At 39.1% G+C, this 18,300-nt stretch overlaps 1 protein-coding gene across 2 annotated transcripts in view; it reads left to right on the top strand.

Moving 5' to 3' along the window:
- The window catches only part of THSD7B (thrombospondin type 1 domain containing 7B), a 329,828-nt gene that overhangs the window by 46,757 nt on the left and 264,771 nt on the right, over nt 1-18,300 (top strand). For both annotated transcript variants that reach the window (XM_069861551.1, XM_069861552.1), the window contains exons 2-3: nt 12,308-12,401; nt 14,583-14,756. In XM_069861551.1, the coding sequence (XP_069717652.1) occupies nt 14,618-14,756 (139 nt within the window). In that variant the 5' untranslated portion in view covers nt 12,308-12,401; nt 14,583-14,617. The remainder of the gene's footprint in view (nt 1-12,307; nt 12,402-14,582; nt 14,757-18,300) is intronic.

An 18,300-nucleotide genomic window follows, 5' to 3' on the forward strand; every position in this document is an offset into this window, starting at 1 on the left:
GTATAACTCAAAGCAATTGCAGTCCTTTAAAGACTCTTGTACTGAAGAAAAATTACATAGTAAATGGAGTTCTAACTGTAGTAGTAACCCAATTCCCTGCTGGTTTTACCACATAAGGAAAAAAAATAATATACGCAAAATTATGACCCAGCTCCTGTGCTGCCTCTGCCAAATATTGTCTGGTAGGCCAGTTTTTAATGAAATGCCCAGGGCTTGCAATATATTTACTTCTGCCATTTAAATTTTAATTTTATTTTATATTTACTTGTGTAATCAGATATATTGGATTACTGCTCTCTCAAGTCCTGTACTTAGTTCAGATTCCCATCTTTCTGAAGGAAGAAAATGCTAGAGGAGTGTAAAATAGTTAAAATACTGTGGAATACAAGCCCGGGAATGCTTGCGGATTTTAATATGGAAAGTGTTTATAGTAGCAGTCCCAAATACTTTCAGCAAGCAAGAATGTATCAGACATGGGAGGCTATTAGTGGAGATTTTATTTGGTATAAAGTACAGCCATTTCACTGCAGAAGCTGTTAATCTCCCTAAATGTAAATCCACAAAGAGAACTTCTGCCAGCACTGATTTCTCCTGAAGGTTGACTCAATTTTTATTTAAATTCTAAAACACATGGAAAATGAAGGTTAAAGACTGGTAAACATCCATCTGTGTTTGCTTTTACAGAAGCCTTTATGCGTTAGTTGACCTATTAATTCCCCTAATTTGGGAAGGTGAAGTATATGGGGGGAGGGGAAGGGCAGTAAAATATATTAACTTACAGTAGTCTGAGTTTACCTTGGCTGGTATGAAAAATGTGTTCTTTTGTGTCTGTTGATGTTCTAGCATGCTGTAATCATCAAAACCTCCAGTGGACAGAATGCAAGTCCAGTCTGGGCAATTGGAATGGAGAACTTTGCCTCTTATTGACTATCATGCTCTTAAAATACTCCTGTTGGCCCCATCTTGGCACCCCGTGAGTTGTTCTCGTTCCTTTCCCTGAAACACTGTTCTATATTCTTTGCTTGCAGCTTACAGTTGTGCCCAGTATGACTAACCATGTAGGCTTTACTTTATTAATAATGAGGTGCAACTTTAAAACAAAAATAGCCAGTGAACATCACTAATTGATTTGGCAGCATTTGTTGTGTAGACTCTGTTCTTTCTTTAACCAGATGGAAACTAGTCCATAGTGTGTTTCTGAAATTTTAAGTTGTTTAACCTGATATAGTTAAATAAAAATCTGAGGGTTTTTAGAGGGTACGTATAACTATTAAGGGTGAAGTAAATTACGTTGTCTATAATTTCAGCTATCGGATATTTACAGGTACTTTCTGCTTGTTTCAGAGAGGAGTGTGAGTAAGGCTTTGAGAGAGGTTTGAAAGCAAGTGCGATGAATAGATAAAAGCAAAAGAAGTCAAAGATAGATTTAAATTGCTTTTTAATATAGACTTTAGTAATATGGTAAAAATAGATGTAATAATGTAACCTGACTATCTTAATACATTCCTGCAAGGCGACCTTAATTCTAGCATTTCTTAAAGGCTGATTATTTGCAACTCTAAAATTGCTGTAGTGTCTTCTTTTGGATGTAATCTAGCATGTCTGTAGTGTTTCCTCTCTAAGCTTTTCCAAGGGGTGAAAAAAGCAGAAAACAAAAGAGGAGGAAATACGGGAGGCATGAAAATGATCCCAGGGAATCAGAAAATAGGAGAGGGGAGATGCAAGTGAGCAAAGGGCTAGTTAGGAAAAGGAACAAAATATTGTAAGGTGAGAAAAGGGATAAGAAACCAAGCTGAGAAAATATGGTGAACATAATAAAATGGTATCGGCTCTCTTTTGGGAGAAATCAACTAGTTTAGTATGAGAATTAGAAACAGAGGATGGAAAGGATTTGAAGATTAAGGAAAAGGTAGCCAGGAGTAGGTGTGCAGCGGGTGATTAAACTGAAGAGCAGAAAGAGATGACAGAATTGAATAAAGAAAAGAGAATTATAGTGAAAGGGGAGAAAGACACCTGGCTGTAGGAGTTGTAAGAGGTGAACCACAATCTGAGATCTGATGTCAGCTGGCACAGAAGCAAAATAAAAAAGCTGGGGACAATGTAGAATATCTTGTGTGATTCATAGCTGTCTGAGCCTTCTTTGAGCAGAAGGTTGGACTAGAGACCTCCTGAGGTAGGAACCTGCCAACCTGGATTATCCTATGAATGAGGAATAAGCAGACCGAATGAGTGTGCTCAGAGAAAAGAGGGTTCAGAGTAGGTAAGCAGTCCTCAGTGCAATAATTGTGTGATGGAAAAGGAAGTGTCCCAAATGAAGCTGATCTTGAGAAAAACTGAGCTGTGAATATGGAGGTACAGGACTGTCTAGCCATGTAAATTCCCGGTGAATCACTGGCCTTGTTAGAGAAGCAGAGCTTAGGGAGCAAATCTGTCTTCTTTTTTTTTTTTTTCCCTCTCATGCTCATTATCTTCTTGCACCTCAGTCTGCACCTTGATGACATTAAGGAGAAATAAAAGAGAAAACTATTTTTGAAATCAAGTTGAAAATGCCAGTTTTGGTGAATAAGATCATTAAAACTGCAAAACTGATAAGGACACTACAGTTCCTAGGCAAAATATGTCCTACCCTAGAAGAAGAATGAACGTGGGGCTTACAGGGAGTAAGTCAAAGGGATCTGGGTGACAGAGGAGTTGGTCAAAGTTTGAACATCAATGGAAGCTGTGTGTAAAGAAGAATGTAGTTGTCTTCAGTACTTGGAAGAGGAGAAATGTGGGAAATAGTGGAAGGAATTGGAGTGGAGGCAGTGAAGTTCAACATTTCCAGCACTGTTTGATCCATAGCGATGAGAGAAAGAGAGAGCTCTACGGGGGATTATAGAGCTGCATCCCTCAAATAGTCACTGTGACAACCAGTGCTGGAGTAGGAGGTGAAGGGACTGTAGGTGGCTCTGGGTTTTAAGTGATGGAATAGGTGTTTCTAACATAACAGAAAAGTTAGAGAGGATAGGTGGGAGTTAAGGGAGCAGACTCTGCAGGAAAAGTGCAGAAGGAAATGAAGGAAGGACAAGAAGCTGGGCACTAGTGAGAAGGAGGTGGTCACTCCACTTTATATTGATAATATTAACATTTATAACTGCGTTCTGTGGGGCAGGGAGAGAAAACCCAGGCTGACACTACCTGCAGCAGAGGACAACCTAGGAGATTTCATTTTTTTGAAAATGTTTCACGCAGTTTTGACACAGGTGTGGATTTCGTTCTATCTGAATTACTCTAGGAGTAGCATGGACCCATTTTCAATGCTTAGGTGTTTAATTTTTTAATTCAAACCTACTACTGCTGGATGCACTAGTAGAAACTGTTCCTTTGGTAGAACTGACAAAGACAAAATGCTTTCAGGAAGATTCACCCTTTCAGTGTGAGGAGTGTGGTTAATTGAGGACCCACCAGGAAAACTGATTCTGGATGCTTGTGGGCTGCACCATCAGACAAACCAGGGAACCCTTTAAGTTAAGAGCATGTTGAAGCTCTGAAATATGAAATGAACTGATAATTTTCATAGGTCACGCTCTTTCCCATAAACCAAACTCATCTGCTCTCCAGAGGGGAGAGACACAACAACTGGGCTGACTTCTCATTATCTCTTCCTATGGCGTATCCTTATTGAATTACTGCCAGGTAGAGGCAGCAGATGCTCATCAAGCCGCTGCAGGACTCCTCTGTTAATTGAACTGTAATGGGGATGACAGCAGGGAAGGTCAGGATGATGGGACCAGTGATGTAACGTGAACTGTGGTAAGAACAACCTGCATGGGCAATTGACCTTGATTAAATAATATTATACTGAGGGCTTTTATCGGTTGATATCATTATGATTATTTTTTCATATCAATACTGCAATAGTGTCAGGGACCTCTGTGTGAACCGTATTATATTGTGTTCAGGGCAAATATATTTCTCACCCTAAAGAGATTACACTTTCCAATGTGAAAAAATATAGTGAGTGACTATAACCAGCTACAGGGGAAAAGAAATGAGAATGAAAAAGGTAACAGTGACAACATTTTAAAATAGATATATAGCTTTTTTCAGCTGGTTACTCCACCTGCTTTAAAGGGTAGCATCATTCTAACTGCAATTTGGTATTTTTGTTGTTGTCATGCATAGTTAATTTTGGGGTGAAAGCAAGTCCACTTTTAAATGACTGTACATATGTTATTAATAGTTTTGGATATGAAAAACATATTCCCACACCTGGCTCTGCGTCTCTTGCAAAGTGCCGGGGAATGCCTGAGTTTCAGGCATGCATCCTAATGCCTGAGTCTGGCATGGAGCCGGAACACGTGCCTGGTGTTTCTTCCACTCCGGAGGAAGCGATGTGATGTGATTACGTGAGCGCTCTGCTGCTTTGTGCATCTTCTGTGGAGGCATGTATCGCCCGGGTACTGCCACCGCAGGGGGGGAATGAGGTCTGTGAGGCTTCCCTGAAGACACTTCATGGTGGCGTGGGGAAGCCTGGTACAAGCAGTAGCTTATGTATTTCCGAAAAAAAATTCCACCTCGAAACCAAATGCTACTTTTCAGTAGAAGCTGTGTATTTTTGCACTGTGTTACTCTTAGTGTGTTGGAGTCAGTCTGTATGGCAATTAGCTAACACTGGATTCAGAGTGCAGCGTGCAAATGTTGGCATCTGTGCCGGTGTTCTGAAGCAGTTTTTAGAAGTTCTTCATCCTGTTGTCACTCTTTATTTTTCATGGTGTCTGTTTTTTTTTTTTTTTTACAGTAATACAGTATTTTTTTTAACGCTTTCATTACACTGTCTGCCTGGTCCAGTTGGTATCAATGACTGGTTCATCTGCTGGAAAGGGAGTGGAAGGAAACGGAATAAATAGTAAGGCATTGCAAAATGTATTTGCTTAATTTATTTTGACAACCCTACCTGTGTACTTAAAGTTCATATTTTTACCCAGGACCTGACTTATATGGGGTTTTACTCTGTAGAAAAGATGAAGCCTTGGTTCTAGGGGACTTCATCACAAGACTTCAGTGGTGATGTTTGATAGGAAATGAAGAGCTATAGTGTCAGTGTTTTGATTAATTGTGCTCCTCTGTAGAGCCTGCATGTTTTTGAAGTGGTATAGTGTTTGCATTGCATTGTGCTCCATATTTTCTCCTTTCCTACGAGTTTGTACTTTGGTGCACTGAAATAAACAGCTGATGACAGAGGATGCATTGGAGTAAATGTTTATTTCAGCACTTTGGAAATGAGTTTTTTGAAATGGAATTTATCTTGTGGATGTGTGTTTGTCTCTTCATATTAGCTCATTTGGGTATAGACTAGAGCCGGGTAGAGAAAATGGCAAAATAGTAATGGCTACATACGAATAGAGCTAGCAATACTGTGGAAAAGAAATCATTCTTAATGTAAGCATCACAGCAGAAGCAAAACTTTATACATTCAAGAAGTATTGAAGTTGGCCTCTGCATGTTAGTGTGAGTGGGGTTATTTTAGCCATAGTCACTGTTATTTAGAGGTTCAAAACTGAACCCCACCTACTCTCTGCAGAATGGAATGACACGTTAAGACTAACATTTCCCTCCCTCTCTATAGCTTGTTTGTTTGGTCACATCCTTGGCTGTATGCATGCACTTAGTTGATCTGGCTGTTCCATAGAAGTGTAGAATATAACACTTCAAATTGCAGATAAGCTTCTGATATGCCAGTCTTGTGGCAAAGAAACAGATGGTCCTTCCCCTGCTAAGCAGAGCCTAAGTCTTTGCTGAGTTTACGTGCTTGGTGATAACTTCATTGTATTATTTTGACCTTGTGTCTAAGATTGATAAACTCTGTGTGGTGGCCGTGTTCCAGTGAGGGGAAAAAAAAGACTGACCTACAGCCTGTGATGCTGTATTAATGTCAAATAATATGAAGTAATATCAGAATGCAGAAGAAAATCACTGCAGTAAAGCAATTTAATTTCTGTGAACTGAAAGCAGTTTAATAGGAATGCTATGAAAATTTGCCGTTGCTCCTGCAGCAGAGGTCGTGAGGTGTTTTTTTCATTTTTTGAAATTCTACTGCCTTGTAATTGGTGACTTTGAAGCTTTCTGTTGTTTTCAGTGTGAGTGATCATGCTGCTTAAGTGAGGAGTTTGCTCTTTACCAAGTCTGATTTCCAGATTTGCCTCTTAAAGGGAAGTAATTTCAAATACTAGTTTTCAAATGGTATTGTACTGCTGAATGTGTTACATGCAATGTATTGCCAGTGAAGTGAGAGTAATCCTCTTTGAACAACAACTGGCAATAGCTAGTTACTGATATGGCAGTAGTTACTGATAGGGCGTTGGAAGCAGTGCCAGCTCCTTTTCCCTTTGTCTGCTTAATTGCAATTTAACAGTAATTCAAGATCTATGCAACTGTGACAGCAATTCTTAGATATAGCTGAGTTTGAAAGGACCTTTAGTTCATCCGCTGCCAATGATAAAAGCTTTAGCAGAATAGTATATTGACAATGGACCCAAACTTTTCTCTAACCATTGAAAAATAAACAAAAAGAAACTCTTTTTCCCCCCTCAAAGCTGTGAAGTTTTGCTGTTATGTAAAGGATGTGCTGTGGAGTGAAAACATCGCTGAGCTTATTCTGGGCTGTGTTGTGCAGTGCTGGCTGACAAGCCTGTCGTGAGAAGGCATCCGGGTGTAAGAGTGTATTGGTTATACACATTATCTATAAAGACTCCCCCAAACTTATGCAGGTTGACTCCGTAAGTTTACAACAGGGCTTTCAGATACGAAGATGATTTGACATGAGTGATGTGGAAGCCACGACTTGTTGGAGGTTGGGAAGATACAGTTAGAAGTATTACTTATGCAAGCTTTGCTTTTAAACTGCATCCCGGGCATTTGGCATCGTTCTCCTGGCAGATGTAGGATCTGGGACTTTGCAGATGTTTGGTTTGAGTTGCTACAGCCATTCTTGTGTTTAATTAAGTGTATGAAAGTGCACAAGCAGTGTGAAAAGGTTACTTAAAAGTTACTGGAGACTTTCTATGTTCTGCTCCTCAGAAAAAAAATCAATGCCTGAGTTCACAAGAAAAACCTATTGACAGTCTGGAGCATTTTGATCTTAATTGCTCTGTACTTGTTCCTGCTGTGAGAAGTATGATAATAGTTTGAAGAACATTTGTGAAGGTAAATTAACCTACTTTGAGTGCGAAGACACAACACCGAGAGCACCAAAGGTCCACAGCAGTTAAATACTGCTGAGATCTCCAAGGCTTGGATAACTTTTGGGCACTTGTGTATTGGTCACACTGAATTTTTTTAGAAGGAAATGTTGGAATGTCTGTTGGTTGTTGAGCATCATTCATAATGCTCTGAATGGGCATGAAGGCTGTAGGTGTCTTGTGTGATTGTGCATTTGAAGGATATCAGGATGGTGCATTTCATAGACTCTTGAATCCTTGACATTGAAATCTTCCTACTCTTCCTGCAGAGTGTAAGTCATATGAGGAACGGCTTACAGGCCTTATGAGGAGCGTCTGAGAGAGCTGGGGTTGTTTAGCCTGGAGAAGAGGAGGCTGAGGGGAGACCTCATTGCTCTCTATAACTACCTGAAAGGAGGTTGTGGAGAGGAGGGAGCTGGCCTCGTCTCCCAGGTGACAGGGGACATGACAAGAGGGAATGGCCTCAAGCTCCACCAGGGGAGGTTCAGGCTGAACATCAGGAAAAAAATTTTCACAGAAAGGGTCGTTGGGCACTGGCAGAGGCTGCCCAGGGAGGGGGTTGAGTCACCTTCCTTGGAGGTGTTTAAGGGATGGGTGGACGAGGCGCTGAGGGGCATGGTTTAGTGTTTGATAGGAATGGTTGGACTCTGTCCGATGGATCTCTTCCAACCTGGTTATTCTATGATTCTATGTTTATATACAAATGAAGCAAATTTTGCTTCAACTACATTTAACTGATCTTCTGAACTGGCTTCCTTAGAAAAGTCTGAAATCATGTGTAGACTCTTATTGTAAGTCAAGTGTGTTCCCACGGAGTCCATTGAAAGTACTTAGAGTGAAGGAGATGCAACAGCAGTATCGTTCCACAGAACAGTTCTGCTCTATCACAGTTTTAATTAAAGTAGTTCTACTGATGGAAAGTCTATTCTCTGGTGTTTTGTTTAATGTAGTCATAATGCATCAGTTTGAGCTCCCTTGCTGGAACATCTTTCATTATAATCCACTTAGCTAAGTTTATAATTAAACTTCCAAATTCAAACCTGCTTTTGTTACGTTTTTAGGCCGTACAAAGACTGAAGCAGGAAAACTTGTCTTTTAACCCCGAACAAATCAATGTAAGTTAAGAAACAATTCATTGGCAGTGCAGTTATTTCATATTCTTGCTTTTATTCTCCGGGACCTTCTGTAGATTTGAGGAAGTGAATATGACTGAACAGAAGAAAAAGGATGAAATAGTTAATGGCTTCTTACAATTTGACTGTATAGATCACCAAAATCTCTTCAAATATAATTGGTGAAGACGGTGACTATCTACTAAGCTTCCCAGCAACTAAGCGTTGAGGAAGGTTATTAAGGTTTATATGTGAAAATGGACCGGAGTGAATTTATGTTCAGTTTTGTTGATCTGGAGGTCGTGCAGGCTTACTCCCAGCCCAAAGCTGGCTGGTTTAGACCATCTGCTAGTTGTTTGGAGTGATCTTTTGTATGCAGATGTGTTAACACCAGATGCTCTTTCAGGCATTATTTACCCTTGCAGTTATTGTAGCAAATTAGCAAAGAGTTGTGGAGCTTAATGTTTTGATTCCTGGTGAGTGACCACTTAGGGTAAAAATACTGTCAGGCAATTGTCAACATGATGTATACATTTAGCTCATTCATGCTGTATGTTTTTATTCAGGATTTTCTAAAATACTGCTGGATGAAGAGTAAGTATTCTTAAGTGAGGTTTGGAGGTGAAGAAGTAGAGGTATAGGAAATCAAGCTACTCTTCTCATATATGCAAAGTTGCTCCACTGAAATCAAGGGGGGCGCTTGCAGAATGAAGTATTAATGCCAGTGTGTGACCTTAAGTGACTTTTTGCACAAGAAGTCTGTGACATAGCTGGGTGGTGGTTGATTCACCTTCCCTGGAGGGGTTTAAGGGACGGGTGGACGTGGTGCTAAGGGGCATGGTTTAGTGTTTGATAGGAATGGTTGGACTTGATGATCCGGTGGGTCTCTTCCAACCTGGTGATTCTATGATAGCTGGAAGTGGATTCTCCAAATGTTTATGTGGAAAACCACGTAGTGTTTGTTTTCTGTGTGGAAGTAAAGGCAATTTAGTATAACTATGTTTGTTAAATTAAAAAATGGGGCAGTATGCATGTACAGCTATGACATGGGCACATATGTGCTTGTATCTGAAGGTCTGTTCCTACTTTGTTGTATGTGAATGTGCAAACAGTTTCATTTTGTTAAACTTGGTACCTGTAGCACTAGCATTAGTGGTTTTTTTTGGAAATCCCCCAGGGATGGTCTGCAGTGCATGTCCATGGTGATCAGCCTTTGCTACTGGCTTAAGACAGAACAGAATTAGCTTTGTGGATAACAGCTTTCTGAGAAGACAGGGCAGATTTGACTTTTATCTGAGGATAGAGTATGCTATAAATGTCCAGATTATCTTGGAATATCACAAGCCATGGGTTTGTGCTGTGTGCAGTAGGCAAACAGTTGCATAATTACTGCTTACATTTATGTTAAGGAAATTTATTCATGATTAATGATGCTTATCTTTGTGCTAGACACCTGCCAAACAATTTATAGCTGCGCATATGATCTGCAATTGCTTTTTTTTTTCCTTGTTGTTGTTTAAAGTGTTTGGGATTATTCTAATTGCATCATGTATTTTAAAAGTGCTATCCAGGTGTCCTTGTCAGCATTCCCTTCTCATAGAAAAAGAAGTAGGTCAGATTTACCCATGACAGGAAAGGTCACAACTTCAGGTCAATTCAGGGGTAATTTAACTGATGTATGACAAGCTTGAAACCGTGTTTCAGGTTTAAATCAGTTTAAGTTGATCTTTTTCTAAGTTCAGTAATAAATACTGTATAAATCCACGTTGGAGAATAGCTAGATTGAACTTCCCTAAACTACGGAAATCATGGAATCATAGAGTAATTAGGCATGGAAACGACCTTAAAGATCATCCAGTTCCAACTCCCCTATGATGGGCAGGGACACTTCCCACTGGATCAGGTCACTTAACACCTCATCCAACCTGGCCTTGAGCACCTCCAGGGATGGGGCATCCACAGCTTCTCTGGGCAACCTGTGCCAGTGTCTCACCACCCTCACAGTAAAAAAATTTTTCCTAATATCTAATCTAAATCTCCCCTCTTTCATCTTAAATCCGTTACCCCTTGTCCTGTCCCTGCACTCCCTGCCGAGAGCCCCTCCCCAGCTTTCCTGTAGCCCCTTTAAGTACTGGAAGCTGCTATAAGGTCTCCTCAGAGCCTTCTCTTCTCCAGGCTAAACAAGCCCAACTCTCTCAGCCTGTCTTTGTATGGGAGATGCTCCAGCCTCTGATCATTAAAAGCTGTTCTTGTTCCTTGGAAACTTGCAGAAAGAGCAAGTGATCCCTTCTCTACTAATGCAGTACACGCAGAATGAGGAATCAGAAATGGACCATCAATCTTTTGTCTTTCGATGCTGGATGATTTTGAGGACTCTGTTGTGTCTTGGACTAGGATGGTGCCTGTCCCTTGGGAACACCTCCCTTGGAGTGTGTGTCTGTAGCTTGTGGCTGTCCGAGCAGTGGCTGGAATATGGGAAAAATGCCACAGAGGCTTTTTCTCCTCCCTAGATCAGCAAGGATTAGATGGAATTTGGCTGCTGGATATTTCATTGATGTTGGAAATGAAATTAAATTTTGAACACTTCAGAAATAAGATATTTATTTGTCAGCTGTATGTGTTTTTATTTATTTATGCCATTTTGATAATGTACTGGAATGCCTTGTTGTCAGCAGAAGTGTTGGTTTCTAAGTGGAAGATTGTTATTTTAAAATAATTCTATTCAATCCTGTCATTATGACAATTAGCAATGGATTAGATAACGTAAATGCATTATTGCAATCATTAGAAAACTTGCATGTGGCTTTTTCAAGACTGCCTGTATATTCCCAGCCATTAGAGTTCATGTATGATATCCTTGTTTTTCTGAACAAGATTCCATACAAATCAAACAAAACTAAAAGGGTGCTTGTGTCTAATGCTTCAAAGATATGAAAACAACACCTCATTATTTAATTTCATGAGAATCTGTTAGTGCAGACTGTTAATTGCCCAGGCCTGTATTATGAAGGATATGGATTAAATTCAAATAATCACTTTTGGAAAACCAAGATATTTTTCAGAAGAAAGCACATATCTAAATATATTTTAGCAATTGCATGAATTTAATCGTGACTAGTCTTGGTGAAGACAAGTTTTAAAATGTAAATTTCTTTTTTTTCTCCCCTCTATTTTTCCTCTTATTTTCCAGTTTACAACTAGCCATGCTGACACATTTGGGAGCTGAGATATACTGTAACTGAATTTGATGTGAAGTGTTCGTGGCCTTCCTAATGTAATTTATTCATGTTTCTGTAGATAGCATATGTTGCCTGTGCAATAATTTTTTATCATATCAGGACAGAACAGCAACTATTCCAACATGTGTTGTAGAAACCTAGATATACAGACAAATTTTCATTGTGTTTTGCTGTGGTGTAAATCAGTGGACTCTACTGAGCTCGGCTGGGGTGGGCGAGATTAGAATCAGTCTCATGGTGTCTAATTTATTTTTTTTTTCTAATTTAATGTAATCTCTGTTTATGCTCTGTGGGGAGCAGCAGCCAGTTGTCTTTGTAGTCCTGCCCAAAAAATGAACATACGTGACCCCCCTCATTTTGGGCAGGAGTGTGCTATTCCCAGGGATTTATTGCTGTTTCCTGACCCTTTGAATGCTGAGATGGAGGCTGGATGTGTTGAGAAAGCAGCTGATGAGCTCTGCTCTTGCTTCATTAAAAATCTCAGCATCTTTATCAGCTGTTATCTGAGATTTCCTTGGATTTGCCCATGTCACGTCCCCACCTGTGTAACGTGTTGTTTTTAGGGCGTTCTCCTGGACCTAGAGAGCTGCCTTGCAATTCAGAGCAGTGTCGCCGTGCTGGCTCCCCTCCAGTACTTAAATCTGAACATCTGAGTAATTTCTTCACTTGTTTTGCATTTTCAGATGTGAACAGTGTTGGAGCCAATGTCACTAATTCCTTCTCTTTCTCCTGACAGAACATCAGTGACTCTGTTTTCCGACCGTCATAGATGGTAACTGCAATGCTGAAGACACTGGGCGAGTCGCTCCTCCTCAGCTCTTCTGTGTGAGGTGAGCAGCCATCTAGAAACATAAAACAAATTAAGTGCAGGATGCCCGAGGGCCCCTTTTCCCCTCTAAGGACCTCCCTACTGTATTTCCATTGGAGAGGAATGATGTCCTCTTCATCTTATATCTGAAGGGTGCTCAAGGTTCCTGAGCCTCACTTGTGCTTCATATAAGGCCAGTGGTTGTCTGTGTTACATCGTCTGGGTGTTGCGACTGAGAGGGTTACATTCTGATTTAAATGTAAATTCTGAATTAAATTAACCCGGAAGAAAAGAGCAAAGCAATAAATGCAATCCCTTGCTCACGTTACTGTATTTGATCAGCCTGGTGTTTTTTCAGGTCTTGCGTGAAATGCCGCTCATTTGAAGCGCAAGAATGAACTAAACCAGATAACAGTTATTGCATTGTATCTTCCACCATAGTTAGTTAATATCTGATTAAATATAATTGCATGAATTTATCATGATAAAACTGTTTCAAAGTCATTTAAATACAACTTTTAATTTTAAGTTTTACTCTGTATTCAACATGTACTATTTTCAGGTTTATCTTCAGTTTCTTATCAAGACTGATGCTGTGTTTTATGTATTATGACAATGTTGCTTTTCATAAGGTTGGGAATGTAATGGTATTTTCTGGACCAAACTTCTCATAACTGATAATTTTAATGAAAATCACTAAGATTATGCCAATGAAGACAAATCTTGAAGACAGGTGTTACTGCTCTTCTTACACTAATATGGATGTGACCTTTCTTTACCTATAAAAGCAGGATTAATCACTAATAAGCAGAAATATATTGAGAATTTTAAAATGGTATAAATACAAAAGGTATTACATAGGGAAAGAAATATAAATTCACCTGAGAAACTAGCTATTGTTTGATGTGGCACATACCACGAACATTTTCTGAGTCTCAAAATTGTTTCCATTTGGATGTGAACAAATCCAAAGTATCTTGCAACTCATGTAAAATCTACGTAAGTGCCTGGTCAGTCATCTTTTTTGATAAAATTTGAATTACTGGGATGAATCAGATATCTTAAGATTTTGTTTTGTTGCATGTCAGTCTTAATTTCTCTTGTTTTGGAGCTCTTCTGTGGTATATAAACAACATGGTCGTGTGGATGTTCGCTGCAGCAGGCATTTAGGAGTTGGACATCTGCTTTGTATAGAAGACTGAGATAGACATTGCTCCTTGCTTCCAGTGCCACACAGTGATGATGTTAATGACCTGTACGGTGTAAAACTCCTCCAGCAGCAGGACCTGTTGCATTCTTGTCTCAATCCCAACATGGCTCTGGTATTTATCTGAAGTGTTGGAGAATTTAATTAAAATCCTTTAGTCAGAGAGACCTCTCCAGAGTAAGCGGTTGCTGGCTGAGCTCAAAGATCAGGGACTAAATGGGAGTTTAAGTGCCCAAGTAATGCCTAGTTTTCCCATTCAGGCTGATTCACCATGTACTGATAAGCAATCCCTCCTTCCCCACTTTGCCTGCTGCATAGCTCATGTTGCTTTTGTTGTCCCATGTCAAGCTACCCAGGGAGGTGGTTGAGTCCCCATCCCTGGAGGAGTTTAAAAGATGAATAGACGAAGTGCTCAGGGACATGGTTTAGTGGCAGATAGGAATGGTTGGACTCGACGATCCAAGAGGTCTTTTCCAACCTGGTGATTCTATGATTCTGTGTTCACACGTGGTATGGAGCTGAAACGATTCCATGCTTGGTATTTCAGTTGTCAGGGATCTTAAATGTAGGACATGAGGTCTGTATTCAGAGCTGAATTTTGCACCTGGAATCTATCATCGACTTTGGTATAGCCTGCCTGTAGCATGAGAGTATTCATGCTAAAGAAAAATTAGAGAAAGGAAGGGACACATCAGAGATTGTTATTAGATTCCTTGCCATTTATTTGCACTGGCAGATTTCTTCTCTGCTAAAAGTATTTGATGGCCACGTTTGTAGGATGGGACTGCAGGCCCTCCGTGAGCTGGTCCTCTCCTGTCTTCCTCACCACCTTTTTTCCTTCTCTTTCTTTCCAGGATGGGCTTCTATAACAGACTTATCCTCAATGAACCTGGCACACATGGACCATGAAATGCACAGTGGCCACCTTATGCTGAGCCTGGTGCCTTGGTGTTTTCAGTCTTTTAGCAAGCTTTTTCTTTTTTTTGTTAATTCTAGGACCAAAGAAGACAAGAGACTGAATTATCTGAATTATGCTTCTACAACAGAACTGGGTTTCTCCTCATTGGGCATGGCAGAGCCTGGGGAAGTCCTTCCTTTTGTTTGTTTTCTTAATGCTACAAACAGCTGATCTGGAAGCTAGGAGAGGTCATCAGTTTGTCTGGAAAACAGGTAGGAAAAAGAGATGTCGGTTTACCTGCTAGATAATTCCTGCATATGAGGGTGGAGTGATTGCCCTTTCTTCATTCTGTTTTAGCTCAATTAATTAAAAAAACCTGATAAGGTCTTATATTCTAAATTATTTTGTAACTGAAAGATAGGGATGTTTAATCTCTATTTTATATTTGTAATCTTCATGTCTGTTGCAGTTATGCACTAGAGTGACTCCAGAGTGTAATTCTGGACTCCTTAATGCTTTTAATCCAAGAGTAAAATTTCTACTGGATCCTGATATCATCATGCTAATGTTGCTTCCTTTGAAATATTTAATAATTTTCTTTTTCATGTTCAAATGAAAAGGGCATACAAGCAAGCATCTTCCAGGATGAACCAAGCCAGAAGTCCATACTCTTGGCTGATTTAGTTCTAATTCCATTGGTACATTTAGTGAATCATTTCTGTCCATCAGTCAGGTTGGATACATGCAGTGTTTGAACATTCAAAGTTGGGCATGCACAATGTCGGAAACTTTTGTGAAGACACGTTGGAAACACTGTGGTTGTTACTGAGAGGAAGGAAGTAAATAAGACAAGGTCTGATACAAACACATAAAACTAAGCATGGCACGTTGGATCCTTATTTTGTAGCACAACACAGCAACAAAGATGTTCAATGAAGCGGAAAGATTGACAAATTTGGGAAATGTTTACTCAAAGTACTCCGTCAAAAACATGCAACTGAACCAGGGGTTTCGTTGCCCAGGATCCTTTTGAGATTTAACCTTTTACGACTGAGCAACAGAGGGATTAAATTTGATGGAAAAATAATGTCTTCCCCTTCTTGGAGAGATTCTTTGCTGGTGAAGTGCTGGTTAAGTACAATCTGATACTATATTTCTAACTACTTGCATGTAAAATGAAGAGGAAATGAACAACAACAACAAACTGTCTCCAATTCACTGTTATTTATGTGATTTTTGAACAAGCTTTGAAAGGTGGTTGTTTTCTTAAGACAAATTAGACCCTTCAATGCTATCTGTCTTCTCTTCACTTCTGAAGTGTATTGTGCCGTTGGTCTTTAGGGGTGTGTGTTGGAAGTCATAAAAATTTAATTTGACTTGATGATTCCAGCTGACGATAAGGAGTCATTGATGCTTCGAAGGCGTCTGAGGCAGATGTATTTAGAGCTAACAAAAGACAGTGCACAGGTTTGTGTGCATGTGGGGTACCATGCTCTGAAAGCCCTTTCATGAGCTCATTGTAAAGGTCTGTCTTCCAGATGCAGAATAAAATTGTCAGTTCATGTGACTCCCACAGTGAATTAGAAATATCTGAGCTTTCACGAGTCATTTTAAAAACTTTAAAGCCTATCGGTATTTTGATGCACTTTCTCTACTTATGTAGTGATGAAAGGTAGAAAACAACTTTGAGTGAAATGTTTTCCAAAAGAAAATAACTTGTGAGCTTCAGCCAAATTCACTGTCCTGTTTGGCAAAAACATAGATTTTTTTTTTTTTCCTCAAGTGAAATATTTTTATATTTTGAAAAAGAAAAAATCACTTTTTCCATCAGAGTATTTTGTTGAAAATTAGGCAAAAGTTATATCGAAACCCAAAATGTTTAGTTCTAGGTTGAAATGAACAGTGTGTTCATCCAAATGACTTTGTTTTGCTAAGAAACAAAGTGTTCTTTGTGATGCTTGTACTTTCTCTGCAGTGGTAAAGAAGCAGCAGCATTTGAAATCTTGCAGTCGTCCTACGAAATAACACAATGGGCTGAGAGTTCTCTCAATAGACTGAATGGGTGCTTATTTAGGAAAAATCATGGTTAAAAGGAGCTAGGGTGTATTTTGCAGTGTCAGGACATATGTAATAAACTAATTGTTTTCTTTTGATAGTTCTGCTGCATGTGTTTCAGATTTCATGTCTGAGGCATCTGGAAGCATGGATATCAAAGTAAAATTGCAATGACCTTGAAATTAGTTGCAAAGGAGTGTAAATGGCAGTCTGCTGTCAGAGTGGCACGTGTGGCTTGCTTTTGTATGCATTTTTTACTTTGCTCGAAATGATTTTTCAGTTACGGTTAATCACAAAGGTGTATCTTTCAAAAGAGTACAGGGAAATGTTTTGGGAAGAGAGAGCTTCTAATCTGAAAGAAGCTGCTGGATCTGGAGAGGTAGAAAGGTTAACATAATCTGTTGTGGCAGGATATTAATAATAAAATAACTTCAGGATGTGGATCATGAGGTCTTGACCTTATGAGATATGTGGTTTGTATATTAATAATAAAAAAAGTCAACCCATAGTCTGAGGACTTCTCTGCCAGGTACAAAAAAAAAAAATAATAAAAAAAAATAAAAGCGCAGCACCGTGAACCTAAAATGAAGGAGTTTTTAATGTCAGAACTGAACAGATCCATTCTGAGAGAAAGAATAACTGCAGCTGTTGTCTTTTCTTAAATGAAAGAATCTAATGAGAAATGAGCAATCTCTAATGGGAAAGGAGATGATCTGTTTTGTTATAAAACCTTGAATTGTCTGTTGCAAGCATGGCAAGTTACTTACCTGCTGTAGAGAAATTCAACTTCTTATTGAAATGTCATGCTTTATAATTAAATAAGTTTATGCTACTGGAAGCTCTAGCTTAAAGAAAATGAATTTCTATGTACTGAAGTAAATTTTCCTAGCATGCTGAAATCCAGAGATGCGTCCTTAATATGGATGGCGGGGAAGGGAAGCATCATATCAGCACTGAAGTATATAAAGCAGGATTTTTTCAGCTAAATCCTTGGCTTTATCTAATGAAGACTCATACATTTTCATGCTGGGTTTGGTAGTCTTGGTATAGGTGAAAGCAATTGTATTGAAATCTCTGTATCTACAAATATCCCAGGCCTTATATTTCTGAAATGTAAGAACTTGGCAATGTGAGGTAGATTATACATACTCTTCTCTCAGCTGTTCAAAGGGCTATCACTTGGCTTTTGCTTATTTGTGGCCTGTCTTAAACCCATTTATTTTTAGATTTTGGTTTCTAGAGATAATATATTAATATTTAAATGCCTGTACGTTGTATCATTTTGTTTCAAGGCATTTATTGTCAGATACTTTTTTTGTGACCACCAGCCTGAACATGAAAGCAATAATCATTTGAATTAGATTGCTCGGCCACCTCAAATAGCTGAATAATTTTCCGACACTTGCTAACTAACAAAGCAGTTCTAGTGATAAAATCTTGAGAAAATTTAATTGGATCTAAATCCTTGTAAATTAATACTGTTTAATGCAATAGCCAATTAGCAATTTGCGTATTTCACCATGCTGATTTTCTTCAATTCTTGAATGGTCCTAAAAGTGCCTGGAACTGCTGTAATGCAAACATGTCTTATGTTTTACTGATGGCCACTTAAGCTTTTAAAACTGCGTATAGAATATTGATGCACACTTGAATCCACAGCATGTTTCTAGTTGGTTTGTTTTTTTGCTGAAGCTCTAAAATTTAGTTCTAAGTTAAGTCTAAATTATGAGCAATGCAGGAAACATTTTGTGTGCTTTACAG

Source organism: Phaenicophaeus curvirostris, chromosome 7 (assembly GCF_032191515.1).
Source record: "Phaenicophaeus curvirostris isolate KB17595 chromosome 7, BPBGC_Pcur_1.0, whole genome shotgun sequence".
NCBI classification, from domain to species: domain Eukaryota; kingdom Metazoa; phylum Chordata; class Aves; order Cuculiformes; family Cuculidae; genus Phaenicophaeus; species Phaenicophaeus curvirostris.